Source organism: Monodelphis domestica, chromosome 2, assembly GCF_027887165.1.
Source record: "Monodelphis domestica isolate mMonDom1 chromosome 2, mMonDom1.pri, whole genome shotgun sequence".
Classification (NCBI taxonomy): Eukaryota; Metazoa; Chordata; class Mammalia; order Didelphimorphia; family Didelphidae; genus Monodelphis; species Monodelphis domestica.
The window spans coordinates 284,119,285-284,138,231 of record NC_077228.1 but is presented as its reverse complement, the minus strand read 5'-3'; the positions used below and the strand labels follow the sequence as shown (position 1 = coordinate 284,138,231).

The window sequence follows — 18,947 nt, the reverse complement described above, 5'->3', positions numbered from 1 at the left end:
TAGTCTCAGGGTGGGGTCAAGAGGCCATTGTGACTCTTGACACTAGGGGCCAAGTGAGGGGCATACCCACCTGAGTCACACATGTACCATCCCTCTCCCCAGACTTAGTTTGCTCTGCCATGTCTTCTCTTCTCCACACTATCAAACTCATTCCCCGCCCCCATCCCAGCCTGATCCATGCACATCTACTCCAAAGAGACAATTCTCCTTGGTTCTAGATATGGACCTGGAATACAGAAGGAAAAGGGAGAGAAAGGGGAAGAAGAAAGGGAAAAGGAGAGAGGAAGGAAGGAAAGAAAGGAAGAAAGGGAGAAAGGAAGAAAGGGAGAAAGGAAGAAAGGGAGAAAGAAAGGAAGAAAGGGAGAAAGAAAGAAAGGAAGAAAGGGAGAAAGAAAGAAAGAAAGAAAGAAAGAAAGAAAGAAAGAAAGAAAGAAAGAAAGAAAGAAAGAAAGAAAGAAAGAAAGAAAGAAAGAAAGAAAGAAAGAAAGAAAGAAAGAAAGAAAGAAAGAAAGGAAGGAAGGAAGGAAGGAAGGAAAGAAGGAGAGAAGGAGAGAAGGAGAGAAAGGAAAGGAAGAGAAAGGGAGGAAGAGAAAAAGAAAGAAGAAAGGAGGGAGAAAGAGAGAGAGAAAGGAAGGGAAGGAAAAACGAAAGGAAGGAAGGATAGAGAGGAGGAAGGAGGAAGGGAATAAGTATTCATTAAGTGCCTACTATGTGCCAGGACACTGTGCTAAATGCTTTATAATATTATCAAATGGGGGTAGCTAGATGGCTCAGTGGATTGAGTCAGACCTAAAGATAGGAGGTCCTGGATTCAAATTTGACCTCAGAGGCTTCCTAGCTATATGACCCTGGACAAGTTATTTAACAACCCATTCCCACCCCCTACTGCATAGCCTTCATTCCTCTTCTGTCTTAGAACCAATCCACAGTATTGATTCTAAGACCAAAGGTGAGAGTTTTTAAAAAAATAAATTGTCAAATTAGATCTTCACAACAACCCTGGGACATAGGTACTATTATCCTCATTTTACAACTGAGGAAACTGAGATTAAGTGACTTGCCTAGGGTCACATAGCTTAGTAAGGGCCTGAATCTGGATTTGAACTCGGGTCTTCTTGACTACTCCAGATCCACTACTCTATATACTGTGCTACTTAGCTGCCCAATGTCCTCACAGCACCCCACCACCACTACCCCTAAACCATCACTATCTGCCTCTCAAACCATCTTCCACATTCCCTTTTCCAAACATCTGAGGGTTCATTTACATTGGCTCTGAAGTCAAAGGACCTGGGTTCAAATCCTGTATCCAAGACTACCTGAGTACCTGCTTGTAAAAAAATATTTTTGGCAGCTCTTTTTGTAGTGGCAAAGAATTGGAAATTGAGGGAATGTCCATTGAGGAATGACTGAACAAATCTTGGTAGATGTTGGTGATGAAATACTCTTGCACTATAAGAAATGATGAGCAGGAGGACTTTAGAAAAAGCTGGAAAGATCTGCATGAACTAATGCAGAGCGAAATAAGCAGAACTAGGAGAACATTGTTCATAGTAACAGCAATACTAGAGGATGATTACCTGTGAAACCTTGGCTCCTCTCAGCAATGCAATGATCTGGGACAATCCTGAAAGACATGGTGGGGAATGCTATCCACCTCCAGAGAAAGATCTGTTGGAATTGTCTTTCCCATCAGTGTATTTATGGTTTTATTTTGGGGTTTTGGTTATGTACAAGTATGCTCTTACAACAATGACCAATATGGAAGTGGGTTCTGTTTGATGATTAAAAAAAAAAAGACTACCTGAGTGAGCTTCACCTTCCTTGGCCTCATTTTAATCATCTATAAAATGGGGATAGAATGGGGATCAGGGGAGCCTGGATGGCCTCTGCGTTCTCTTCCTGCTCTGGGGCTATGATGCTATGGATTTCCCGGCCTTAACAAAGGTGGGGGTACAAGGGGGGATGTATTTTTCCTTTTAGGTTTAATCAGAAATATTAACATTTTCTCACTTTCTTAAATCTGGAAAGCAATAAATAAATAAATGAAGCCCTGATTTATAGCTTTTGTAGATTTCCAAGGTGTAAAAGCTTACTGGGAAAACAAAATAATGGGTTAGCGTTGGCTCCAGAATATCCCTGATTGTCCACCTTCCTGGGGACCACTCATTCCCCTCAAACCCATTTGGTGTAGGCGCCTCCTAGAAATATGTCCATAATGGGAGCAATTGGATGGCTAAGTGGATTGAAAGCCAGACCTAGAGGTTCTTGGTTCAAATCTGGCCTCAGACACTTCCTAGCTGGGTGAACCTGGGCAAGTCACTGAAACCCCATCATCTAAGCCCTTACCACTCTTCTGCCTTGGAGAAAAAGAAAGAAAGAAAGAAAGAAAGAAAGAAAGAAAGAAAGAAAGAAAGAAAGAAAGAAAGAAAGAAAGAAAGAAAGAAAGAAAGAAAGAAAGAAAGAAAGAAAGAAAGAAAGAAAGAAAGAAAGAAAGAAAGAAAGAAAGAAAGAAAGAAAGAAAGAAAGAAAGAAAGAAAGAAAGAAAGAAAGAAAGAAAGAAAGAAAGAAAGAAAGAAAGAAAGAAAGAAAGAAGAGTATCTGCAACACTAAAGATGTGAGAGACTCACATCTCCAGGGAGGAGATGGAGGGAGGGAGGAAAAACAGCTGCAATTGGTAGGTGGCATCTCTGGCTCCAGGGTGGGGAATGTCCCTTCTCTAGTGACCTTTTCCAGCTTAGTCAGCAATGAGTGTTGGCTGCTGAGAGATGTGGGTCTTGGTGGCTTTGGTCTTGGGGTTCAGATCTTCTACTCTGATGATAATGAGCTCTAATAACAGAGAAAGGAGACAAGGCAGAGGGTGGAATTGGGGAGGAGGGAGCAGAGAGAGGCCCAGGGGGAGAAATAACAAGAGAAGGCACCATAACAACTTCTGCTTCATTTGATGGGGATCTCAAAGCACTCTGAAATGGATGTTATCTCCTGATGGAGACAAAGGCAGGGATTATGAAAAAAGGGGAGAGCATGAGTTGAATAGTGATTACCACCCCCCTGGCTAATAAGCAGTGTTTCCAGCTTCTCCCCATTCTGATCCATCCATCACAAAGGAGCCAATATCAGCATCTTCTTCATCATCATCTTTATAGTTAGTATTTCAAGTACTGCTTTAATAGTTTCAAGACACTTTACATGGATTCTCTTGTTTGAGCCTCACAATAACCATGCAGGGTAGGTACTCTATTATCGTGCCCATTTTATAGATAAGGAAACTAAGACTGAGAGAGGATAAGTGACTTACCCAGGGTAATAAATACCCATCTGACCATGACTAGGTGGCTCAGTGGATAGAGCACTGTGGTTGGAGTCAGGAAGACTGTAAGCTCTAAAATATTTGTGGTGGTAAAGAACTGGAAATTGAGGAGATCCCATCAATTGGGGAATGGCCAAACAAGTGGTAGCATATGACTGATAGAATACTATTATGACATAAGAAATGATGAACAGGTTAATTAAAAAACAAACAAACAAGGAAAAGGGACAGCTGGATGGCTCAGTGGATTGAGAGCCAGACCTAGAGATGGGAGGTCCTGGGTTCAAATCTGATCTCAGACACTTCCCAGCTGTGTGACCCTGGGCAGGTCACTTAACCCCCATTGCCTACCCCTTACCATCTTCTGCCTTAGAACCAATACACAGTATTGATTCCAAGACAGAAGGTAAGGTTTAAAAAAGAAGGGGTGGGGAACCTACATGAAATTATGAAGCGTGAAATGAGCCAAATCAAGAGAATATTATATACAGCAACAAAAATACTATTTGAAGAACCACTTGTGTATATCCCCCTCAAGAGAAAGAATTGAAAAACAGAAACAAGCAGGACATAATTTTATATGTCTGTTTTGAGAGGAATGCCTTCTTTAGTTCAAGGAGAACAGAGAGAGAAGGAAGGAGATACCTGGGAACTCTAATGTAACAAATAAACAAATAAATGTTTTTAATGAAATTAAAAACAAGTAATCAGGAAAATTCAGCTTCCCAAGTTCAAATCTAATCTCAGACACTTAGTAGCTGTATGAACCTGAACAAGTCACTTAACCATGTTTGCCTGTTTCTTCATCTGTAAAATGAGCTACAAAATGAGGAAATAGCCAACCACTCCAGTATCTTTGCCAAGAAAACCCCATATGGGATCATGAAGGGTAAATAACTCTATTATTATTATTATTATTAATTTTACTTTGTACCCTTTCCTACCCCCAGGATACTATAATCCCTTTAAGGGCAGGATAAGGAGATTGCTTTGCAGCTATAGCTCATAGGAAACAATTAAATGAATACTTTCTGGTTGGGAATTTTCCTTCTAAAACTTCTGGTCCAAATACAGAACAAGTCTCCTCGTTCTAGGAAGTCTTCCCATCCCCCAAGTCCACAATGATCTCCCCAGCCATGTTGCAGTGGAAAGAACCTTGACTCTGGAGTCAGAGTCCCTGGGTTCAAATCCCCTTCTCTGATGGTTACTACCTATTTAATCTTAGGCAAGTCACTGAACTCCCCTTGACCACTCTGAGAAAGTAAGGGATTGGACTCTGAATCCCTTCCAGTTCTAGAGCTATGACCCTAAAATCCTACCACTAGATGGCCTCTGAGGTCTCTTCTAGCTACCCTTAAACTTTCCTGTGATAGCCAATAGGCAGCCATTGTAGGTTCTTGAGCAAGGGAGAAATGTATGGCCAAGTAAAAATCAGACCTCTAGGCCTCAGTTTCCCCATCTATAGGATGAGGAAGTTGCACTAGATGGCCTACAAAATCCCTTCTAGCTCTAAATCTATGGTTTTATGATAAAAATGGTTTTTGAATAATAAAATTTTACATTCAAAAATCACTTAAGGTTGGCCAAGCACTTTTTCCTAAGGACGACAACCCCTCTGTTTCCAGTATGCAAGTAAGATTGTAGGCAGATGGGTAGCACAGTGGATAGAACTGGAGTCAGGAGAATTTGGGTTCAAATCTGGCCTCAGACACTTTCTAGCTATGTTACCTTAGGGCAAGTCAGTTAAAACCTGATTGCCTTGTCCTTATTGTTCTTCTGACTTAGAATTAATACTAAGGCAGAAGGTATGGGGGGGGGGAAGAGAGAGAGAGAGAGAGAGAGAGAGAGAGAGAGAGAGAGAGAGAGAGAGAGAGAGAGAGAGAGAGAGAGAGAGAGAGAGAGAGAGAGAGAGAGAGAGAGAGAGAGAGAATGGGAGAGAGAATGGGAGAGAAAAGGGTGGGGAAAGGGGAGAGAGAAGGAGGGGAAGAGAGAGAAAGAAAAAAGAGGAAGGGAAGACTGGAGAGGGAGAAGCTGGGAAAAGAGAAATAATCTAGGAAGTCCTCTCACAATCCAAAGGTGAGAGCTAATGAAGTTCTGGAGCTTGGTGATGTCATTTTGAATAGAGAAGGAAATAGTAAGTATCTTTGCCTAGAAATCCCAGAATGGGGTCATGAAGAATCAGGTGCAACTGTAATGACTAAACAATATTTAAAAATAGATCTAAGAGACCCAGCTGGAATTCCTGGGGTCCTGTATTGGAAGAGGAAAAGTGACTTAAAAAATATCATTTCAGCTCTTCCCCTGCCCACTGGAAAGCCACACAGCACCTACCTAATGTTCACCTGTTCTGTTTTCTTTTGTTTTGTTCTCAAGTGTCCTCCCTCTTTGGTCAGGAAATCCTGTGTTGGCTATCTCTCTTTGGCTCTGGAGAGAGGAGAATCATGGCTTCTAAGTCGTATCTCCATCTCAGATTTCAGGTATCTGACAACAAACTTTGCTCTCTGGGGTTACAGGGTAATTATGAAGCAGGTTATTTAATTATAGGAATGATGCCTTTGTCTGTTTCCAGGGGGAGCCCTGTTATTTGACTGTTTCTTTTACTGGGGGGACAAGGGGTGTTGGTTGTTATTATTAGGTGAGTAGAGTTGGGGTTGAGCACAAACAACACTGAGGTCATTGAACTGGATGGAAAATTGGGCCTCATCCCTGCCCTAGGGAACCCCCACCCCTATCCCAGACTCTCTGGCTTAAAATTTGCCAAGCTAAGAGGATGAAATTTAGGGGAAAGGGAGGAAGCTGGGGGTGGCTGAAATCTTAAAAAACTTGGACCACTAAGATTCAAGCCCTCATCATCCTCTGTCCAACTGATTGCAACAGAATCTGGCCTACAGTGTTTTCCTCCTCTGAGCTCACAGAGCCAGCTATAATGTGGCCATTGTTTGAACTAGATAAGGTAGGAAACTTCTGTTGGTAAAAGTTTTACCTCTTGTACTTGACCATCCAATAGAGGTTTTGAACCCTCATAATAGCACATGCAACTCCGCCTACCACTAATAGGTACACCCTAGGAGAGTGTATGTATTAAAAGCCCTATTGAGAAGTACCCCTCAGGATGCCCATCAATTGGGGAATGGCTGAACAAATTGAGGTATACGATTGGGATGAAATATTATTGTGCTATAAGTAATAGCAGAGCAGGATGGTTTCAGAAAAACCTGGCTAGACTCATGAACTGATGCTGAGAGAAATAAGCAGAACCAGAAAGACAGTGAACACAGTAACAGCAATATTGTACATAAGCAGTGGTGAAAGGCTTAGCTTCTCTGATCAAGACATTGATCCAAGACATTTTGGAAGCACTTATGATAAAAAAATGCTCTCCACCTCCAGAGAGAGAACTGATGAACTCTCAGTCCAGATTAAAGCATCCTTTTTTTTTTACTTTATTTTTCTTGCTTTTGTCTGTATGTGTGCTTCATTTTATGGCCAGAATGGAAATCTGTTTTGCATAACTTCATATGTATAATCAATATCATCTTGTTTGCTATCTCAAGGGATGAGGGAGGGGCAAAAGGAAGAGAATTTGGAATTCAATGTTTTAAAAAATTGTTATAAATAAATAAAAAATTTTAAAAAGAGATTCCCTGAGGGCAGCTTGGGTAGCTTAGTAGATTGAGAGCCAGGTCTACAGATAGGAGCTCTTGTGTTCAAATCTGGCCTCAGCCCTCCTAACTATGTAACCTTGGGCAAGTCACTTAAACCCCATTGCCTAGCCCTTACTTCTGCTTTGGAACCAGTACATAGCATTGATTCTAAGGTAGAAGGTAAGGGTTAAAAAAAAAAGAAAGAAAGAAATTCCCCTCACTGAGTGATCCCTTGTTGTCAAAGGTGTCCAAAGTTACCAAAATAAAAACAAAACAAAACATATGGTCACAGGGTCTTCTTATATCCCCTTCACAAATTAAATTAAAATAAAATAGCAGCCCCTGGTTGTAGTCTGCTTAGGTCTTAGGTGGCTGGTGATCTTGTCTCTCTCTAGACTCAGCTCTTCTAATCCCTACTGCACACATCTGCCATTTTCATCATGTCATTATCTTGCTTAAGAATTGACATTTCCCTCCATTATCTGTCAGAGAATAAAGACCCTAGAGTTGGAAGGAATGTCAGAGGTCTTCTGGTTAAAACCTTTAACTTGATAGAAGATGCAACTGAGGGTTAAAGAGCTTCAGTGACTAGCTTCAGGTCATATTTATGTCAGAGGCAGAATCTGAATCCAGGGCTTCTGCTTCCCAGACTAGTACTCCTTCCACTGAATCACAAATCAAGTCCAAATTCTGGGACTCTGAAATCTCAGGAAATGCACTCCCTGCCCCCAGCTTGACTAATATTATGTCCTACTGCTCCCCTCCATGAGCCCTCTCTCCCATTAGATAGGTCATGTTGTTGTAGTTCTTTAGTCTTGGCAGTTCAACTCTTCATAAGTCCATTTGGGGCTTTCTTGGCAAAAATATTGGAGTGTTTTGCCAGTTCCTTCTCCAGCACATTTTGCATAGATAAGAAAACTGAGGCAAAGAGAGTAAAGTGACTTGCCCATAGTCTACTAATAAGTACTACTTATTAGTAAAAGCTACTAATAAGTGTCTGAGGTTGGATTTGAACTCAGGTCTTCCTTACTGACAGATCTGAGCCTGGTGCTCTATCCTCTGTACTACCTAACTCCCTGCTTGTTCTTATCCTCATGCTAAATGGCTGGCCTCCTTCCATCTATACTTAGCCTACCAATCTCTTCTGTGAAGCATTCTTGGATAATGACAATCCACAATGACTCCTTCTGAATTCCTAGAGTACCTAATTGTAATAAGAGAGCACTCATAGAGCACTTTAAGATGTGCAAAGTCCTTTACTTGTGTTATCTCATTTGATCCTCAAAGCATAGGTGATAGGTGCTACTATTATTCCCATTTTGCAGATGAAGAAACTGAGGCAGGCGCCATTTAAGTGACTTTCCCAGGGTCATACAGCTAATGGATGTCTGAGGCAGCATTCAAACCCCAAGTCCATCCCTCTATCCAATGTGCCACATGGCTGTTTCTACAGTGCCTACAGTCAGCACCTCGGGACTTGGCACTCAGTTTTTCCTTAGGTGTTTCATATGGACTGAGCTGGCCCCCTCATCCACAATGCAGGTTTCTTGAGGAGACAGACCTTATCACATACTTGTTTTTAAAATTCCCAGCGCCCCAAGGGAAGCTAGGTGGCTCAGTGGATAGAGTCAATCCTGGAGACAGGAGGTCCTGGGTTCAAATATGATCTCAGACACTTTCAAGCTCCATGACCTTGGGCAATTCACTTAACCCCCATGGCCTAGCCCTTACCACTCTTCTGTCTTGGAAGGTAAGGGTTTAAAAAAAAATTCCCAGCATCTGTGTGCTTCCTGTCCATTCCCACCCTGGAATGCTTTTTCTTCTCTCTTACTGTCTTAAAAGTCTATTCATCTTTCCAGGCTGATCTAAAGCCTCACTGACTACAAGTAGGCTTCTGGGGCCACTCAAACCTGACTGGTGATCATCCTTTTCTCTGAACTCCTGTTGTATGTATTGCTTGTATCCATAGAATCCTAAAGGGTGACCCTGAGGCAGTGACTCTCCCACAGTCACACAGCCAGAAAATGGCAGTGGATGGTCTTCAAGCAATGTCTACTGACTCCAAATCCAAGGGCTCATATCCTGTGTGCTATGCGCCTTCCTCATCTTTGGAGACTGGCAGACAGACAGACAGACCGATGTAGATACACAGACCAATAAATAGAGAGATTGAAAGACAGACGGATAGACATATAGACAGACAGATATATGTAGAAAAAGATAAAGAGATAGACAGAAAGATAGGTAGGTAGATAGATAGATCAATAGATATATAGAGATTGACAAACAAGATAGAAAGGTAGACAGACATTGAAAAATAGAGAGACAAATTCACAAATAAATAGAACTAGAGAGATTGAGACAGAAATATATAGATGCATAAAGAGAAAGACAGTATAGATAAGTATAAAGAGATGAACTGACAGATATGTATACATAGAGAAATGGACATAGACACACAGAGAGGAGATATAGAGAGATAAATATATAAATAGATAAAGATAGGTAGGTAGGTAGATATATCAATAGATATAACAATCAGATAGCTATAGATAGAAAAAATAGAGCTAGACAGCTATAGAGAAATAGGCAGGTATAGATGCATAGACAGACAGACATATAGATATGGACAGAGAGATGGGGAGATGGTAAGTCGATGATAGATGGATATATAATATCTATATAAGCAATAATATGTAGCTATCTGGTATATATACAGAGAGAGCTGTTCTGGGAGCCAGGAAGACCCAGCAAGTCCTGCCTCTGCCATGTGCTGACTGTGTAACCCTGGGTAACTCACCAAACCTCTCAGGACTGCAGGCAACTCTCTCAGCTTGGAAGTTGCAGAGAAGGTGCCAGCTTATATTGGTGCAAAGAGTTCCTTCATCCGGGAGCTCCCTATCTCAATGAAAGCACAGGTCCTGGATCCTTCAATTGATCTATTATTTATGTGTTATGTGTGTGTGTGTGTGTAAATATATGTATGTGTGTATATAACTTCTCTTGTTCTCCACAGGAAAGGCTCATCTATGATGAGACTCAGCTCCTTTCGGGCAACAATTGTCTTACACTTTAGTCCTCACTCACAGTGCTTAGAGACACATCTCTATCTCCCATCTTTGCGTGTTTACTGACTGTCCCCCATTCCTGGCATGCATTCCCACCTCCCTGCTGCCTCTTAGAATCCCTTGTTTCCCTCAAACCCAGCTCAAGCACAACCTTCTCACAGGAAGCCTCTCCTCACCCCCATCTGCCAGTGCTCTTCCCCTCATTTTTAGCTTGCATTTATTTTGCATGTAATTTATATATGTATGTACATACATACACACATATGATGACTTGACTTACTGTCTTTATATATGGTACTCCAAATATGAGCTTCAGCTTGAATGGATGGCACAAAATATTTTTACAGAATGGAGAAATAAGAGGAGGACCTAGGTTCAAATCCAGCCTCAAACACTTCCTAGCTATATGACCCTGGGCAAGTCACTTAACCCCCATTGTCTAACCTCATGTTGGTGAATCTATGACACATGTCAACAGTGACACGTGTAGTCATTTTCAATGACACACAGCCACATGTGGCTACATACAGAGAAGTATGAGGCTGCATGCCGAGGATGAGAATATCACAAAATTATGGGGGTTTTTTTCTCAAAGTGACACACCACCCAAGTTATGCTCAGTTTTTTGGTGAATTTTGACATACCAAGCTCAAAAGGTTGCCCATCACTGGTCTAGCCCTTAGTGCTCTTCTGCCTTGGAATCCATAGTTAGTATTGATGCTAACACAGAAGGTAAGAGTTTCAAGACCTCATCTAGTCATAGATGTCTCAAAGGTAGGGGGGACATTTGTTTATGGAGCTCAGAAGCTCCCATAGAACACAATTGAGCCACTAACTGGTAAAGCCTAATCATAATTACATACAGGTATCTGGATGCCTGGAGCATTTCTGGGTCTTTGTAAGTCAGACAGAGGAAAAAGGAATTGCAAAGAGGGGCTGCTACAGGTGTAATTCAGGGGAAAGCTCTGTAGCAGTCTCTTGTCCCCGAATTACACACTTCACAGCCTCCCGTGCCTATTTGCTTGGGTAGAGGCATAAACCTGACTTCCACCCTTTCCTCTCTCATCTTTCCCTCTGACTTTCCAAGGCCCAGAGCAAACAGAACCCAGACTCCCTTAATATCTATCCCCCAAGGAAAACAGTGCATGGCCTGAGAGTCGCTCAAGCCTCAGAGGGCTTTCCTAAAGAAAGCCCTCAGTTCCTTGTACAATCATAGGAACATAGATTTAGATCTAGACATGGCCTTAGAAGCTATGAGTCTAACCCTTTCAGTTTAGTGATGAGATTCAGGTTCATTGACTTGCGGTCACATAGCATCTGAGCTCACAAGTTTCAGCTTCGTAAGAGTCCCTGGGAAATTATGAACTGCTTGATTTCTTTAAGAACTGGAAAGACCTCCATGAATTGATGCAGAGTGAAATAAGCAGAACCAGGAGATCATTATACACAGTAACTAAAACATTGTGGGATGATCAGATGTAACAGACTTTGCTACTAATAACAACACAATGATCCAGGACAATTCTGAGGGGCCTATAAGAACACTATCCACAGTGAGAAAAAGAACTGTGGGAGTAGAAACAGAAGAAAAACATGATTTATCATTTGTTTATATGGGAATAGGATTTTGGGGGTTTGGTTTTAAAAGGTTTCTCTATTACAAAAATGGATAATATGAAAATAGGTTTCAAGTGATAAAAAATATTAAAAATTTAGGGGGGAAAATGAATCTCTAAGAGTTGAACCCCTGCCTTTCAGATTCCAAGTCCAGTGCCCAGTCCACTGGGCTATTCTGCCTCTAGCTTGCACACAATAAATGTTTGTGGAATGAGATGGAAGGACTGAGAAAAAGGACCTGGGTTTGAAGTCGGCCTCCACTCCTTATTCTTTGGAATAACTTTGGACAAGTCTTTTTTTTTTTTAAACCCTTACCTTCCGTCTTGGAGTCAATACTGTGTATTGGCTCCAAGGCAGAAGAGTGGTAAGGGCTAGGCAATGGGGGTCAAGTGACTTGCCCAGGGTCACACAACTGGGAAGGGTCTGATGGACAAGTCTTTTCCTACTCTTTAAAAAGAAGACTAGATGCTCTCAAAGCTCTGTTTCTGGTCTAACTCCTACCTTTGGTCCTATTGAAGCACGATGCATCCACCTAGGTCTTATGGGAATTTAAACCCTTTTCTCAATGAATGTTGGGGCGGCGGGAGAAATCAGGGAACCTGAGTGGAAGGACTCACTGGGCCCCGCCAAAAACTGCCAGGGGAGATCCTAGGCGGCCATCCCTCCTAGGAAGGAGGTATGCTGGGCAGAGATCCCCAGACTACCCGAGCTAGGCCGGCCGAACAATGGCTTGTTGTAGGCAGGAGGGAGGCTGGAATGTGACCCGGGGAGTTGGGCGGTGGGGCGGCTGCTGTGGCGCGGCGGCTGGGCGGGGCCAGGTAACAGCAACCAAGCCTTCTACCTGTCCAGGTGCCTCCCATTTCCAGGAGCGCAGCGGAGCCGCCAACACCTGCAGCCCGCTGCAGCCCGTGTCGGGCTAAGGACCGTGGACGGAGGCATGGCTTCTTAGAGTCTTCCCTTCGGGGAGAGGCCGGTGCAGAGTCCAGCCCAACTCGGCAGAGCCCTGTGCAGAGGAGGAGAGGTCCCTCTGCACCCCAACACAGACTGGGGGCACGATGAAGAAGAACCAGTCTGTGCAAGGGACCTTCAGCAAACTCTTCGGGAAGAAGCATTCAACTCCCACCACCACCTCCTTGTACGCCACCAACCCGCCCTGGATCTTCACCCAGGAGGTCCCCGTAGAGGGGACCAGGGACTTTGGTGAGTCGTTTCTGCAGCTGGAGCCGGGAGGGGGAGAGCTCTACCAGTGGGAGGGGCCAGGGAATTAAAGGGTCCCCCGAAAGCCCCCACTGAAGGACTTGGCCCAGAGTCTTCCTTCCTATTCTCTCTGCAGAGAGCGGAGAGGCACACTGGCTCGGGGAGTGCGAGGCTGAGGCTCCCTGCATGGGTTCTGTGCTGCAGGGAAGACGTGAGACTCCGAGAAGAGGGAGGACGGGAAAGGGACGCGTTAGAACCTGTGAATTAGGGAGAGAGAGAAACTGCTGGGGAAGGGGGAGGAGAGCTAAGGGACTGATTGCTGGGCTGGGCTCTGGGAAGGAGGTGCTGTTGGAATCTAGAGATGTGTGGATGTGCATGGAGGGGATCCCAAAAGAAGGCATTGCAGGACTTCCTTCCACTCCCCTGCCTGAAAGCCCCACAGCCCTCTTTCTGAAGTGTTCCTTCTTCCCTGTGTTGGTTAATAACTTTCTTTTTTTTAGTTCTCACAGTCAGTGAGGGTTTGTAGCTGGGCCTGCCAGTGGATCTCCCTCCCCCACCCAATATCCTCTTTTGTCTTTCTAATCTGGAAGCTTTTCTTTCTGAGTCAAGTTTCCCCTCCTGTAAAAAGTTCCTCCACATCTGTAAGAAAAGGGTTTTACTAAATGTTCTCGAAGGTTCCAGCTCTCAATCAGAGAGAGAGCTGAAGGATTTTCCTGACACCCCTTGCCTTGCCCTTACCCCTGACTTCCATGCTCTGACCTTGCCACAGGTCCTGCCCAGTGTTGCCACATCGGGGCCAGGTTGGTCAGAGGAGCCAAGGGTGAGCCAGCTGTTCCAGGGTCATCAGAGCCACACTGTTCACGCAGCCCCTCCCACTTTGGCATGTTTGGGTTTTCTATCAGCCTTTGAAAAAGTCAATAGAGGTGAGGGGTGATTGTCCTTGGTGCCAGCCCATGTGAAGAAATGACACATAATTTCACTTAATATGGACTTTTCCCCAACTTCCATCCCTGTCATCAGAGTCATTCTGGGCTCTGGATTTCTCTATTTTTTTTTTAAACCCTTACCTTCTGTCCCAGTAAAAATTCTTATGACAGAAGGGCAAAGGCTAGGCAAATGGGGTTAAGTGACTTGCCCAGGGTCACATACCTAGGAAGTCTGAGGTCAGATTTGAACCCAGTTCTCCTGTCTCCAGGCTGGCACTCTATCCACTGGGCCACTTAGCTGCACCTCTCTAATGGTTTTAAGGAGCTCTGTTAGAAAGAAGGAGATTCAGATCGAGAGGAAACTGTGGGGGCTGGAATGGGGGAGAAAATGGTTATAGAGTTCTAAGGTCATTTAAACCACCTGCCTCTCTTTACAAGTAAGGAAACTGAGACCTAGAAAGTCTTAATGATTTAGCCAAGATCATTCAAGTCCTCTGACCCTTTCCACTATACTGCAGCAGTCCCTGCTGCTAAACTAGGTCAGGATGGACAGCCATTTACAAAGGAAGAAATTAGTGGACAGTTCATCCAAGCCCCAGGGCTTGGACTGTGTGTCTGTCACCTTATCAATCCATCTCATTGCAATTTGTATTTCTTCTAATTTGGGAGAAATGGAGGGTGGAGAAGATGATTCCATCCTAGGTCAGCCACAAGCTTTGTCAGACACTTCTGCAAAGCCCAAGATGAGCTTGTGTCTCTGGGGATGTGGCAAGGACAAGCTTCAAGAACCCCACTTGGGGCCCCTGCAGTCACTGGACACTAGTTGGTTCTAGTGTCCTGCTTCAGGGAACTTTTCTTTATTACTACCAGTTACAGGGGGAGCAGGAGAGTTTATGCCAGTGGTGGTGGGGGCCTTCAAGGAATCTATGCTGGCCTGAATAGAGAGAAAGTTACCTGAACTTAGCCCCCATCATTGAGGAATTTACAATTTACACACACACACACAATATGAAGCACAGAAATAAACTCTACAAATGCGCAACAGTCTCCAATATTTTCAGTTTATACAATCAATGAGCAAAAAGTTCTAGTGATGGAATTATGAGGATGTCTTTAAGATGAGGGGGTGAGACCACTTTACCATCTTCCTGATTTTGAGCACTGACTTGTCCAGGACTGTTTCCTCATGTGTAGCAGAAGAGGGTTCTTAGATAGCCTCTGAGTTCCCTTCCCCCTTAAAGCTGTGAAGCTGTGCATTTGGGGGAAAGGGGCAGAGCCTAGTGTCTGCCCTAATATACCCTGTGTGCTCATGTGCCAGGCAGAGCTCACAGGACCTTCTTGGCTCTTAATTCAGTGGGATTGGGAAGGATTTGGGGATGAAACTCTTCTTTCTGTATCCTCCTCTAAATCTCTGAGCTCTGGGTTAGTAGAGATTAGCCAAAGGTAGCAGCACCTTCAGAAGAGGAAGAAGGAAATTTTTTGTTTTCATTCTTCCTGGCACTTGGAACTTGGTGAGACAGTGGAAGAGGGAACCCTGGATCCAGGAGGTGCTGGTATCCTTCCTCCGTTTGGGCAGGGCCAGCAGCCCATGGGGCAGCTCCCTCTCCCCAGGGCAGGGCCTAGGCACACAGCTGACTCAGCCTGGGCTCGTCCCAGCACAAGTAAGGGTGGAAAATAAAGCATGCATTGGGTAGTCAGTTCTCCGTGTTTCCTGTGTGCTAGTTGAGTTGGAAGTGTTGGGTGCTGGTGGGTGTGGCAGCTGGCCCTCCACCCTGTCAAACAGGAATAGGGGTGGGTGGGTATGTATGGCATGGGAGAGGGAGGGAGAATTGTTTATACCAGAGCCCAAGTATGGAAAGAATGGACCAGGAGTCAAGAGCCCTGGATTCTAATTCTGACTCTGCTATTGACTGCCTCTGGGCTTCACTCAGTTTTCTCATCTCAAATGGAAACAATATCTGTTCTGACAGTCTTCTAGAATTATGAGAATCATTTGTTGTTGTTCAGTGACTTTTCAGTTGTGTCTGAGTCTTCCTAATCCCATTTGGGGTTTTCTTGGCAAAGGCACTGGAGTGGTTTGCCGTTTCCTTCTCCAATTTTTTGTATAGATGAGGAAACTGAAGCAAAGAGGGTAAAGTGACTGGCCTAGGGTCACCAGCTAGGATGTACCTGGGGCCAGATTTGAACTCAGGGAAATGAGTCTTCCTGACTCCATGCCCAGCATTCTAAGAACTTTATTGTCTAGCTGCTCATGAAAATCATACATTCTGATAATAAACATGGAAGTACTTTGAAAAGCACTAGGAAATGTGAAAATGGGGTTTGTTTCTACCACTCCTTTCTCCTCTTGAAGCTCATTTAATTTCTCCTTTTAAATTTTGAAAGCTGGGGGCATCTAGATGGCTCAATGGATTGAGAGCCAGACCCAGAGATGGGAGGTCCTGAGTTCAAATGTGACCTCAGACACTTCCTAGCTGGGTGACCTTGGGCAAGTCACTTAACTCCCATTGCCTAGCTCTTACCCTTATCACTCTTCTGCTCTAGAACCAATTTTGGTTCTAAGATGGAAGGTAAGGTTTTAAAAAAAATATGAAGACTATACCATTTGGTGCATATATGTTTAGTATGGATATTACTTCATTGTCTATGGTACCTTTTAGCAAGCTATAATTTCCTTCCTTGTCTCTTAATCAGATCTATTTTTGCTTTAGCCTTGTCTGAGAGCATAATTGCTACTCCTGCTTTTTTTATTTTAGATGATACACAATAAATTCTGTTCCAGCCCCTTACCTTTACTCTGTGTGTGTCTCCCCGTGTCAAATGTGTTTCTTATAAACAACATCATAGGTTTCTGACCATCACTCCTATTGAAAGATTATTTCCAGCACTGTTTACTCAAGCTTTCCTCAGCCCTTTTCTCCTCACTGTCCTATTAGGCATCTGAGGAAACTGATTTTGAGAGGGATGAAGCAATTCTCTCAAAGCCACCCAAGGACCTAAAGACTAGAATCCTCAGACCCTCTGGCTGTGATTATTCCTCTGGAGCCTGGGGTGATAAGGATTGACCCATCAGCAGACTATAGTAATAGAGATTTGGACAAATCAGTGTAGAAGGATTGGGTGGGGAGAGGTGCTGGGAGTTTTTAATGTATTGTGGGAATCCCCCCTCCCAATTTCCACCCCAGATACACTAGGAGAACACAGGACAGGAAAATACAGGTATTTTCCTAATGGACTTTGAAGAAACAGATTAGGATCATCTGCTGCTGGCAGTGGGCAGCTAAGGGAGACAGTGGACAGAATGCTGGGTCTATCTATAGTCAGGAAGACTTCTCTACCTGAATTCAGATCTAACCCTGTGACCCTAAGCAAGTCATTTCACCCTGTTTGCCTCAGTTTCCTCATCTGTAAAATGAGCTGGGGAAGGAAATGGCAAACCACTTCAGTATCTTTGTCAAGAAAACCCCCAAATGGGGTCACCAAGCATCAGACAGGACTGAAAAGATTGCTCGACAACAACCTGATGGTACAGTTGCCCGGCTATTCTTAGTATGCTGTCAGATTCCTTAGCTGTAGGTAAGAAAGATCTCCTGTCCTAACGAGTCTTGTGGAAAGAGCACTGTTTCTGGAGTCAGACGATTCCAAGTTTGAATCATTATTCCCCACCCTTTACTGGCAGTGTGAGCTTGGGCAAATCCCTCCATATCCCTGAGCCTCAGTTTCCTCATCTATAAAATGGGATTGTTGCTAATAATACCTGCACCCTCTACCTCACAGGATTGTGGGAAGGATAACATGAGATAATGCATAGGAAAGTCCTTCATGATCATAGAGCACCCTCGTGTTCAAGGTTGTTGTTCTTCCCTTTAAGCCAGGGTGGGTCTCCTTCCTGAAAACGTGGAAGGGACCTTGTGTTCCCCTAAGCTTCTCTTCATCCCTTCCACCCCCATCTTCCTCCTTTCTCAACAGAGCTTTACTGTTTGCCTGTCAGCTTCCTAGGGAGAGGCCATCTACTCTACCCTGACTCTGAGGGGGAGAAATAGCCTTGAGTATCTTTAGAGTCCAGGGTGGTTCTTTATTTCCCAGTTACCTTGTGTCTGACAGATGGATGCCCAGGACCCCAGAAATGCCATGAGCATCATAGGCTAATGATTGTAGGGCTGGAAGATCATCTAATCCAACTGTACAAATGCGGGAACTGAGACCTATAGAGGTTAAGTGACTTGCCCAAGGTATATCAGAAGGGGGATTTGAACCCAAGCTCTCTGACTCTGGACACAGTGCTTTTCCCATTGTACCAGACCCAGTCCCATCCCCATTACAGGTTTCCTTAATGCCTCTCTAATTGGCTGGCACCCCAGAGCCATTTGGCTAAGTGCAGTAAAGAAGAGGCCACCACCCCGAAAGCTCTGAAGTGTGTGCCTATCATTACTGTTCTTAAAGCTAATGCTCAGATAATATTTTACAGATGCCCTCTCATTTTGGTCCTTACATCAACCTAGTGCAAATATTATTTTAATAATAACAATAACAATAATTGCTAGCATTTATATAGTACTTTAAGGTTTACAGAGCATGTCACATGTATGATCTCTTCTGAGCCTTACAACAATCTGTATAGTAGGTGCTATTATTAGCCCCATTTTATAGATAAGTACACTGAGGCTGACAAGTGAAATAACTTGCCCAGGGTCACACATCTGGGAAGTGTCTGAGGCAGAATTTGACCTCGGTCTTCCCAACTCTAAATGCAGCACTCTATCCATCATACCACCAGTCTTCTTATCATTTTTATTAGGAAGCTCATAAGACTTTCTGGGAATTACAGAACTAGCAAGTCACCAACAGGTGCAGAGATGGACCAAAGGCTTTTGTTCTTTCTCCTACATCTCATTAGAGTAAGGGCTCTTAACCATTTTTGTGTCATGCACTATGGACTCTTCAGAATATTGTTTTCTTTTCTTTCTTTTATTTTAAACTCTTACTTTCCATCTTAGAATCAATACTAAGTATCAGTTCCAAGACAGAAGAGCAGTAAAGGCTAAGTGACTTGCCCAGGATCACACAGCTGGAATATATCTGGATCCAAATTTGAACCCAGGTCCTCCCATCTCCAGGCTGGCTCTCAATCCACTGAGCCACCCAGCTGTCCCTGTTCTTAATCATTTTGATGTCATGGACTCCC

At 43.7% G+C, this 18,947-nt stretch overlaps 1 protein-coding gene across 1 annotated transcript in view; it reads left to right on the top strand.

The window, feature by feature from the left end:
* Window positions 1-12,494: 12,494 nt before the first annotated feature.
* Window positions 12,495-18,947, top strand: part of C2H6orf132 (chromosome 2 C6orf132 homolog) — a 49,925-nt gene continuing 43,472 nt past the window's right edge. Inside the window, exon 1 of the mRNA XM_056818232.1 lies at window positions 12,495-12,839. Within this exon, the coding sequence (XP_056674210.1) occupies window positions 12,695-12,839 (145 nt within the window). The 5' untranslated portion in view covers window positions 12,495-12,694. The remainder of the gene's footprint in view (window positions 12,840-18,947) is intronic.